Below are 10,163 nucleotides of genomic sequence, written 5' to 3' on the forward strand. Positions count from 1 at the left end.
CATTCCTGAGTCAGAACCCTACAGAGATCGTTACCATCATAATTGAGGATTATGTTCGAACCCCTAAAGGTCTATCAACTCTGTTTGCTAATGCTGGTTTGGACAAATACTGGTTTCCCGTCTCGAAAATGCCCAAAAAGGGTGAAGATTGGCCCACTGTGACTGAGATGGTGCAAGAGAATCACAGGCTCCTGGTTTTCACTTCTGTTGCCGCAAAAGAAGAAGAAGAAGGAGTAGCATATCAATGGAGATACATGGTTGAAAATGAATGTGAGTTTGAATAACCAATTAAAAAATACCACAAATCAATATATTTACAGCAATTGTCTGAACGATTTTGTTTTTTTCCTGCTATTTTGATTCGGTTTTGCAGCTGGGGATCCCGGAGTTAAACATGGTTCTTGTCCCAACAGGAAGGAGTCAAAGCCTTTGACATCCAAGAGTTCATCATCACTTTTCCTGATGAATTACTTCCCCACTTATCCGGTTGAGCGAGATGCTTGTAAGGAGCACTCAGCTCCGCTCGCTGAGATGGTCGGAACCTGTCTGAAGGCAGCTGGGAATAGAATGCCAAACTTTCTAGCCGTTAACTTCTACATGGTATTGGCTCTCAAACCTAGAGGGTGAAAGAAATCAAAAGAAATGTGATATTTTTATTTGTGGAATCTCCTAAACTTTGTGCATGAAACAATGCAGAGAAGTGATGGTGGGGGTGTTTTTGAGGTTTTGGATAGAATGAATGGGCCGGTATTATGTGGATGTAGCACAATTTCTGCTTGCCAGGTTCGTTTTCTCAACTTGCTCTTCCCCTTGGCAGTTGAATATAACTCATCTCCTTGATACCTTGTGCTTAACTATAACAATCAAATCTTCAAACATTTTCCTCTGGTTTTTCATATTGTGCAGCCTGGAGCAGCGTTTGGTTCTTGCAGAAATGTTGCTCTCCCGACCAGAAGTCCAGCAACTGTCGGCTCATCCGGAAGCTTCACCGGGTCAGTCCAGTTCTCAAAATCCCAATCACATATCCATTCTCCAAGTGGCATTATCCTCTCCTTGCCATGGCTCCCATTGATGATATCTATGGTGCTATGCCACAAATTGTCTGCAATTCTTTAGGTTAGAATGTTAGTCACTTCCACTTGGAGATATTATGCTTGGGGTTGATTTATGGGTTTCCGGTTTTAAAGTTTCTACCTTTGGGCTCATTCCTCCAGTATTTGGCAAAAGATGCAGCCATTTCCTTCTTCATAAGTTGTTTGAGTGTTTTCAAATATGAATTCGCTCCTTTTGTGGCTTATATTGTAGACTGCAGATTTGTAGGCAGATGCATAATGGCTATATAAATAGGGATAGTACAGTGGTTTTGCTAATACAATGGTTTATGCAACAGTTACGCTCTCAAGAAACTCAGCATCTGTCAATAGTTTTGCCAACACGTTGGATGATAAACACAGCTGAATATCGATGCTTGCTTCTTGGGTTCCGGGGTAGACTATGGCTTTGCCATCGCTGGTATTTCCCGGTCCAGCTCGAACCGAGATCGGTTTACCCCAACCGAAATCGTTTCCGTACACATTGAACCGGGGAGAACTCGCAACCAGCAGTGGATTACTGGGTATTCCTCCCCCTCCAATATTCGGAAATTCCACATTCTTCACCCATTTCTCCGCGAAATTTCTGAGATTTTCGTTCGTGATTGACCCCACCATTTTGTTGATTTGCAAAGCAGCCCAACACAGGTCATGGTCCATCAGCTCTCCGACCGTCGTTCTGGTTGTCCCGAAGCAGACCACGTTGCCGAAACACTCTGTCTCGAGTGGAGGGTTAAGCCTCTGCCTCATGTTCGCCAGTAAATTGCACTGGACCTCTTGGTCCCGGTTTAGGCCACTGTTCCTGATGATCGATCGCCACATATGCCCAGAAATCGCTTGAAGAGACGAGATTTTTTCAGCATTGGATCCAATTTCGTTGTTGGCTTTTGCCTTGAGCTGCGAAATATTCTCCTTCGTGAAGCGAAAAACCTTCTCTTGCAAAGTGGGTGACGATGAAATCCCTCGAGTTGGTGGTTTTGTCTCTGAGATTGGAATGTGAATCGGTGGATCGATCCCGTCAAGGAACCAACCTTTGAGAAGAATTGGTGGGAGGCTTTTCCGGTGATCGGAGTGCAGGCCCTTCAAGCAAATCTCCGACCAAGTGTTGAAGAACTTCCAGAACGAAGATCCATCAGCCACCATATGGTTATAACCAAAACCGATGAAGACCCCATCTTCCATCTCGGTTACTTGCACCGCAAGCAAACTTTCCGAGACCCCTTCGTAGCTCCTGGTCCCGTTGGCGGGGAAGAAGTGCCTGATGAGATCTGGGACAAGACCATCGGCCGGTTCGAGAACATCACCCACCGACACGGTCTTAGCCACGGCGTGGACAAATTTGGCGCCGGAACCATCGCAGTCGATGTAAAACGACTCCGTGTTGTCTTCATTCTCCACCTTCACGAGACGGCCGGCTAATGGGTAGAAGATTTCCAACGCAGCAGAGAGGGAAGCTTTCAATGGAGAGATAATGTCGGTTTCCGGGTCGGGTTTGGGAAAAAGAAGACCTCTTTGAGGGTATTCTGCTCGAAGAAAAAACAAATCCCATGGCGTAAGATGGATCTTGACCCGACCCGATCGATCGTTGTTTTCGGGTCGGACAATACTTGTAGAGATCACAGTCAGATCGTCCATTCTCTTGGCTCTTGGTCTGTGAGGTGAAGCAGGAAGGAAGATAAAAATCTCCATGATGATGATGATCACGTGCCAACAACCACTATAATTGATTCCATAATTCCATTCACCTACCCAAAAGTCTCCACGTGTCAAATAAAATATTTGGGCCGGGCTTTGTAATATTATTGAGCCTTAATAATATCGGCCCATTTCTTAATTATTTCCCTTTTATCTTGCGTACCCCGTCCTATCAGAGCCCAACGGGCTTCTTTTCTGGTTCAGCACGCGATCGGCGACGGCGATTCTCCGAGTTTCGGCTAAGACGGCGACGGCTAGTTGCGATTCCCCCGCCGCATCCTTCGGGCTACTAGCTTTCTTATCCTCCATGCTTGAGGAGATAGTCTCAGGAAAGTGAGAAGAAGGAATCTTATGGCGAAAGCTAAGCCGCAGAAATCGAAGCCGAGGAGACAACAGCATCAGGTATGATCCTGTCTTTTTGTTCCCTGAATTTTATTTATTTTTTATTCTTTTTTTTTTCACGATACGAGTCTCGTTTGCTTCTGCTGGCGTTCGAATTCGGGGTGTTGCTGGTGTTTCTGTTTCGTTTATTCATGCTTCATGTATTGTTTGCTTATTTTGTGTTCTCTGTTCGTTTATTGTTGTTGTTTGCTGTATTTCTCTGTGTATTGTGATTTAGGCTGTAGAAATCTGTTTGTTTCGTAGGTGAAGAAGCAGGGAAAAGAGGGTGATCTCTCGCAGTTTCGTGCCCAGCTTGACGCCTTGGGGCTTAAGATAATCCAAGTGACTGCAGACGGTAATTGTCTCTTCAGGTCCGTGTCTTTGATTCTTTCTTCTTTTATACTGCAGTTTCGCATTTGATGATTGATAAATCTCCTCGATTGTGATTTATTGAACTGGGAACGCGTTTCATCAGACAAGGGATGTGGCATAAGGAACTTCGAAGGACCATTTTCTTGGTTTATATGTTTTGCTTGTGATTCTCTTTGCAGGGCACTTGCTGATCAATTGGAAGGCAGTGAGGATGAATATGGAAAGTACCGCAGCATGGTAGTGCAGTATATAGTGGTAAGTTGCATTAGGTATCGGTGTTGGACCTAAATTTGCCATAAGCCCGTCCACTTATGGTTTGAGTTTAATCTTCTTATAACAGAAAAATCGTGAAATGTTCGAGCCTTTTATCGAAGATGATGTGCCTTTTGATGAGTACTGTAAATCCATGGAAAGCGATGGCACCTGGGCCGGCCATATGGAATTACAGGCAGCTTCTCTTGTCACGCGCTGTAATATATGTATTCACAGGGTAAGGTCTATTGGCTTGAGCACCCACTCTCATTTGTCATTATGATATCTGATATAATACCCATGCCATAATCTGCATGCTGATAATCATGTTGAAGGGAACTAAAAATGTAAAACATTCAAAATAGTTAAGAGTAATGCAGTGCAGACTTCTTTCTCTATTGGTTTGTTTATCACAGAACCTGTCACCACGTTGGTATATACGCAATTTTGAAGATGCAGGAACCCGCATGATCCATTTGTAAGTGGTTGATCCTGTTACTGATTGTGTTATCGATTAATTCGCTTGAAAATTCCAGATGACTTCATTGCGGAAATATATGATCTCTAAAAATGGAGATGGTTCACGTAGCCTGTAGTAACTTAACTATTCTTTTTCAGATCTTATCACGACGGAGAACACTATAACAGTGTGCGGTTGAAGGAAGACACTTGTGGAGGACCAGCCAGGCCTGTTGTAATAAAGGTATTCATCTGATAACTGTCTTTTTATGTTAAAAGTGTTTGGTACCACTGGCCTGATAAGTTCTAGTTTGTGTAAGGCTGATGCTAATCTTTCAGCATCGACTAAACAAGCAAAGGCTACAAGCAGCAAGTCCAAAAACAGAACTGATATGCGTAATGTGGATGCTGCAGCTATCAAGTTAGTCATGGCTGGTAGTGGCTGCGACAATGCCGAAAAAGCAGAACAGGTGATAAGCTGAAATATAACTTCTACTTCATTTATAAGACTTTCTTTCACAAGTGTGTAGTGCTCAGAGTCCTTTCTTTCTTTGATATATTATCTGGGATCTCTCTTCAGGTTCTACTACAAGTAGATGGTGATGTTGACGTGGCGATAGAGTTTCTTATAGCAGAGCAAGGATCGGAAATTTTGGTGGATGATGATTCACAAACCCCTTCTGCAGATACTCCACTTGGTAAGAATTGATCTATTCTCGAATCTTTACTTGTAGTATCTTGCATGTTCCTGGAAGTGGAAATAGTAACTAGCACAAAAGCCATATTTGGAATGTGATATCCTTTTATTCTATAAGATAAAACTTTCTCTTCTTAGGTTGTATGTGATGGGAATGATCTGCTTAATCGGCATTTTTTTTTCTCCTAAAAATGGTGAAGTTCTGATCTTCTTAAGGTCATCTCTCCCGTATCTCAAGTTTGATATCTTGTATGAAATATTTAAGAAACATCCAAAGTAATATTCTCTCTAAAGGAGTTGAAAATTGTTTATTGAGGCTAGTTTGGTACCTTTCTGATGGTTCAGCCAATTATTTGATAGTTTCATTTCGATTTTAATTAATGTTCTTAGTTGGAAAATACATCCGTTGTGACATTTGTTGTGAAAACACAGCAGGTGATAGGCTGACTGAAAGCACTGAGCATCTCATGGAAGAATCTAAAGAGAAGGCCGATGAGCAGGAACCATCTAATTGCAACAACATCAAGAGAGTCCACACTGAACACAGTTCACAGCCGGATGACAAGGTTTTTTTTTCTTTTTGTAGTTCCACCGAAAGCATGAGAGCTTGTTTCCTTCTCATTTAATAATTTGTGATTTGAATATGATAACTGAGATAATTTACATTTTACTGAAAACAGCAGAAGATCTCGAGGAATCAGATGTGCCCATGTGGGTCAAAGAAGAAATATAAAGCCTGCTGCGGAACAATAACTGGGAAATCCGCTGCGAGATTGCTAGCGTAAGTTCATGTATCAGTTCTCCATAATGCTCTTTGAGCACTTAATCTGCGCTAACATCAAATGAATGGCAGGGAGAGCATCTCCTTTGTTATTAGAGTTATTCGCATTCTGATTCTTTTCGGTGTAATATGTTGCAGTAACCAAACGGTTGAATCTAAAAAGGGTAGAAAAGAAAGGAAAAATTGCAGGAGACCGTCCGAAGCCGATACAGGGGAACCAGATGTGGGTGCCCTTTGCATATAGTTAACACCACCAGGTAATGCACATCTTCTTTCAAGACTTGATTGATACTCAAAGCATCATTGTGAACGATGCATCGCCCCTTTCTCAACAAGACAATTGCCAACAGAACAGCACATTCCGTCATTGTCCTACATATTAATAATTCTCAGGCAGAATCACAAGAGAGCAATGGCAAATGGTTATGGTATTGCTACAAAGATTTGTTTACAGGTCAGGAGCATATTGTTAGAGAGCATACCCGTACGGGGTCAGCATTTGTTGTTACCCTTAATTATCTGACGGAACTTGTGTGAGGAGAGCTTTTTAACGATATTATCCGTTTTTTTATATTTTAAAGTAGGAAATAATAAGAGAAAAAAAGAAACTTTTTTGTTGGTAAACAAAAAAAGGGTCTTTTATGTAAAACACTAAAATGTTGAGCTTTTATATAAGGTAAAATCCCAAAAAAATTACCGAATTTGGAGATAGCTGATATATTAATACCGAAATTTTTCAATTTCCAAATTAAATATGAATTCGTTGATTTTGACATAAAAAATACTGAATTTGTAAATTTTTGACAAAAACCTCATCGACGTTAAACGGCGTTAAATCACTTAACGGACGATCTGACGTGGCGGATGATTCATACCTCGTCATTCACCACATCAGATAAAAATTTATTTTAAAAATAAAAAATAAAAAATAAAAAATAAAAAACAAAAAACAAAAAACAAAAAATAAAAAATAAATAAAAAATAAAAAAATAAAAATGTATATTTATATAGATATACAATATATATACAAAATAAAAGTAAATATCAAATGTTAAATGTGTATATTAATATACATATATACACATATATATATACACATATATATATGTATGCATATGTATATATATATACAATATATAATAGACAATATATATACAATATACACATATACATAAAATAATATAAAATCATTGTAATTACATTACAAATAATTAAAAATATAATAAACATTTCAAAATTCACATATATATTTATATACATTAAATAGTAACTATTAAATAAATATATATATATATACATATATATATATATATATATATATTTAATATTTAATATTTTATGTATATATATTTTATATTTTTTCTTTTTATTTTTATTTTTACTTTTATTTTTTATTTAAATTTCAATTTCAATTTCAATTTTAAATTTAAATTTAAATTTTTTAGTTTTTATTTTTATTTTTTATTTTTAGTTTGTTTTTATTTTATTTTATTTTATTTTTATTTTTATTTCTATTTTTTATTTTGTTTATTTTATTTTTTATTTTTTATTTTTATTTAAATTTTTATCTGATGTGGCGGATGACGAGGCGTTGAGTCATCCGCCGCGTCAGATCAGCCGTTAATCGATTTAACACCGTTTAACGTCGATGAAGTTTTTGTATAAAATTTACAAATTCAGTATTTTTTGTGTCAAAATGGACGAGTTTATATTTAATTTGGAAATTTGAAAAGTTTAGTATTAATATGTGAGCTATCTCCAAGTTCGATAATTTTTTTGGGATTTTTCCTTTATATAACGTTTCTTTTTCAGCTGACTGCCTCCTTTTATTTATTTATTTATTGTACCTTCGATACGAAAAGAAAAGAAATAAAGGGAGAAATTCGAAGCAAAAGATCGGTCAAAGGGTTCGAAGAAAGTTTTTAACCGTGGTCAAGGAGAAGTCGCCTTTTAAGTCGGGGTTTTAACCCTAATAACCCACTTGGGTCGCAGCAATTTCAGGGTACACCACCCAGAAAAAAAAAAAATTTTGCGACTTTATTACGACTAATATATAACTAATATACAACTAAAATAAGAGTAGTTTGTTAGTCGTAATAGGTTGTATATTAGTTATATATTAGTCGTAATAAGGTCGCAAAATTTTTTTTTTTTTTCGGTGGTGTACACTGAAATTGCTGCGACCCAAGTGGGTTATTTGAGTAATATTCCCTTTTAAGTCTGCAATACTGTACGGATCATATCAGCTTTTTTGTCTTTTCCTCATTTCCCCCGCTCAAGCAACGTACACAGAAGAAGCAAGATTCCGCCTTCGAAACAGAGAAAGGGAAGGTCAGTCTCCGGCGATGGACATCGAAGATGAAGAAATATGCCGGATTTGCAGGTTACCCGGAGATCAAGACAACCCTTTGAGGTACCCATGCGAGTGTAAAGGTTCCATCAAGTTCGTTCACCAAGAATGCCTGCTTCAATGGCTCAATCAACGTCAATCTGAGAAATGCGAGGTTGGTTTTCCAAGATTTTGCTGCTTGACTAGGTTTTCTTCACGATCACATGCTTCTTCTGGATCCAGCTTCCATTTCCCGGCTGTCTTTGTCAACTTTTAGAGTCAAGAATCGATTTTTTGTCTCTTTCACGAATCCTTAAATCTATTGGGCGAAGCTTGGAATGATGTTACTGATCGGTTTTGTCTGTTCCTCGGCAGATCTGCAGGCATAGATTCTCATTTGCTCCTGTTTATCTGGACAACGCCCCCAACAGGCTTACGCTGACAGAATTCATGATTGGCTTGGGAACAAGAGTGTTTAATCTGGTGAAGCCTTGGGTTCTGTTTTTTCTTGCCTGGTTCGTGGTGATTCCCTTGAGCACTTATTGGATTATCAGACTGGCTTTGGGTAAGGCAGCTACTGATAAAACTGAGAGATATTTTATGACCAAATTGTCTGTTCCCTGGATTGCCTCTGCTTCTGTCCTTGGTGGGTGTTACTGCTCCTGGATTGCATTGCTCATGGTGGGTATCTCCATTGTAAGAGCATCCACAGTATGGCTGGACGGGATACTTGCCCCCTTACCTGCTGAGATTATTATCCAAATACAGGGACTTGTTGGAGTTCCTGAGACGATTTTTTGGAGACACACACGAATTCTTTGTGATTGGTGGTATCAGTTCATTGATCTCCCACTCGGACCACAAGCTGCTTTTGTTAGAAACGCACCTCTTCATGAGTTTGAAGCCATCAGGAGGTTTCTTTTCTTTCTTGATGACAATGTCTTTGTTGTGAGTCTCTATGTCCCTTCCACTCCTCTGTTCTTGTGGTCAGAGATCAAGACATTTTCTATCCATTAGAGATTTTTCTTGTCTTGTTGGACTTAATGTGCAAAACATAAGCATACAAAGTGACAAACTTTGTTTCTCTCCTGCAGGTTCTTGTCACCAATGTATTTGTGTCTTATCTCTTCGTCCTAGTACCATTTTCCATTGGCCAGATAGTTTTAACTCTCTTGGACATTTTCCCGCCCATGAGACCAAAGGTTTTGTCGACCCCTGTTCTTGCTGGATATGTGATTTTACTGACACTTATCTTCTCTTACCTTGGAAGTTCCATAGCTTTGAAACTCCTATCAATTTTGCGGATTTCTTTGGTATCCTTCTGGAAAAGCCTCTCTGGGATCATTAAGCACTTCATTACCATAACCAGGTGGTTCTTGGTGTTGGGTTTTAGGCTACGGATTCCTAGCATGCGATCATATCGATCTAGGGTTTGGTTTACTAGGTTTCATGCAGCGGAAGGATAATCTAAACCTAGTCAAACGTCACACGCAACCAAAATCATCCGTAAAACCCCGACAGATCGTGTACATCACCGTAGGAATCGAATACTTACCTCTTTCCTGAAGATCTGAAAGTAGCAATCGATCCAGGGCCTGTTTTAATCACCAAGAGCTGAAAGTACAGCTCCTCTACACGTATCCACACCGACGGGAAGGATTCCAAACGCTTTTGGAACCGATCTGCTAGGATCTGTGAAGTATATGAAGTGGGATCTAATCCCGAGAGCTAGAACTATGAAAGAAACGATTTCTTCTGAGTTTTTTGCTCTGTTTTAGGGTTCTTTTCGTCTGTATTAGGTTGAGGACGGCGTCCAATACCCTTCTTATAAGATAGGAACCCTAATCCTTGTGAAAAGAGACTTTTTCCGAGTATTGACTCGGTCCGAGTCAGAACTCTGACTCGGTCGAGTCAGAACGAATCAGCCCAAGCCCATTGTCAACTCTTGACTCGGCCCATTTAGTATTGACTCGGACCGAGTCAGTACTTGACTCGACCGAGTCAAAACATCAGCCAAGCCCAAAACACTTTCTGGGCTTCGGAACTGACTCGGTCCGAGTGGTCCGAGTCAAATACTGACTAGGTCCGAGTCAGAAGGCTGAAAAC

At 39.6% G+C, this 10,163-nt stretch overlaps 4 protein-coding genes across 8 annotated transcripts in view; 3 read left to right on the forward strand and 1 right to left on the reverse strand.

The window, feature by feature from the left end:
* Nucleotides 1-1,297, forward strand: part of LOC104827235 (PI-PLC X domain-containing protein At5g67130-like) — a 2,718-nt gene extending 1,421 nt beyond the window's left edge. The window contains exons 6-9 of the mRNA XM_010560376.1: nucleotides 1-270; nucleotides 374-600; nucleotides 697-783; nucleotides 907-1,297. Of these exons, the coding sequence (XP_010558678.1) occupies nucleotides 1-270; nucleotides 374-600; nucleotides 697-783; nucleotides 907-1,116 (794 nt within the window). The 3' untranslated portion in view covers nucleotides 1,117-1,297. The remainder of the gene's footprint in view (nucleotides 271-373; nucleotides 601-696; nucleotides 784-906) is intronic.
* A 16-nt stretch (nucleotides 1,298-1,313) lies between these two features.
* LOC104827226 (uncharacterized acetyltransferase At3g50280-like) lies at nucleotides 1,314-2,903 on the reverse strand. The gene has a single exon (XM_010560364.2). It carries the CDS (start codon nucleotides 2,778-2,780, stop codon nucleotides 1,380-1,382), a length of 1,401 nt encoding a protein of 466 aa, XP_010558666.1. The 5' UTR covers nucleotides 2,781-2,903; the 3' UTR covers nucleotides 1,314-1,379.
* A 78-nt stretch (nucleotides 2,904-2,981) lies between these two features.
* LOC104827244 (OTU domain-containing protein 3) lies at nucleotides 2,982-6,324 on the forward strand. Of its 3 annotated transcripts, none has more exons than XM_010560386.1 (12): nucleotides 2,982-3,188; nucleotides 3,432-3,538; nucleotides 3,719-3,794; nucleotides 3,880-4,029; nucleotides 4,208-4,269; nucleotides 4,410-4,494; nucleotides 4,571-4,720; nucleotides 4,831-4,948; nucleotides 5,380-5,513; nucleotides 5,628-5,728; nucleotides 5,867-5,985; nucleotides 6,122-6,324. In XM_010560386.1, the coding sequence occupies exons 1-11, from the start codon at nucleotides 3,138-3,140 to the stop codon at nucleotides 5,970-5,972; spliced, it is 1,140 nt and encodes a 379-aa protein (XP_010558688.1). In that variant the 5' UTR covers nucleotides 2,982-3,137; the 3' UTR covers nucleotides 5,973-5,985; nucleotides 6,122-6,324. The 3 variants fall into 3 exon arrangements, with proteins under 3 accessions (XP_010558688.1, XP_010558696.1, XP_010558705.1); XM_010560394.1 differs by having other exon boundaries at nucleotides 5,631-5,728; XM_010560403.1 differs by having other exon boundaries at nucleotides 5,383-5,513.
* A 1,259-nt stretch (nucleotides 6,325-7,583) lies between these two features.
* Nucleotides 7,584-10,163, forward strand: part of LOC104827264 (probable E3 ubiquitin ligase SUD1) — an 11,728-nt gene continuing 9,148 nt past the window's right edge. For 2 of the 3 annotated variants that reach the window (XM_019201404.1, XM_019201405.1), the window contains exons 1-3: nucleotides 7,952-8,232; nucleotides 8,433-9,005; nucleotides 9,152-9,436. In XM_019201404.1, the coding sequence (XP_019056949.1) occupies nucleotides 8,074-8,232; nucleotides 8,433-9,005; nucleotides 9,152-9,436 (1,017 nt within the window). In that variant the 5' untranslated portion in view covers nucleotides 7,952-8,073. Of the gene's footprint in view, nucleotides 7,683-7,946; nucleotides 8,233-8,432; nucleotides 9,006-9,151; nucleotides 9,437-10,163 lie in introns of those variants that run through there. The other variant, XM_010560414.1, reaches the window with a different exon arrangement.

The sequence above is a fragment of the Tarenaya hassleriana genome, unplaced genomic scaffold, assembly GCF_000463585.1.
Source record: "Tarenaya hassleriana unplaced genomic scaffold, ASM46358v1 Cleome10, whole genome shotgun sequence".
Taxonomy (NCBI): Eukaryota; Viridiplantae; Streptophyta; class Magnoliopsida; order Brassicales; family Cleomaceae; genus Tarenaya; species Tarenaya hassleriana.

Excerpts from the sequence above, each read along its gene's own strand:
- LOC104827244 (XM_010560386.1), top strand. The coding sequence starts at position 3,138 with ATGGCGAAAGCTAAGCCGCAGAAATCGAAGCCGAGGAGACAACAGCAT. Across the intron at positions 4,270-4,409 it reads GGAACCCGCATGATCCATTT|ATCTTATCACGACGGAGAAC; the intron begins GTAAGTGGTTGA and ends ATTCTTTTTCAG. Across the intron at positions 4,949-5,379 it reads TTCTGCAGATACTCCACTTG|CAGGTGATAGGCTGACTGAA; the intron begins GTAAGAATTGAT and ends GTGAAAACACAG.
- LOC104827226 (XM_010560364.2), bottom strand. The coding sequence starts at position 2,780 with ATGGAGATTTTTATCTTCCTTCCTGCTTCACCTCACAGACCAAGAGCC.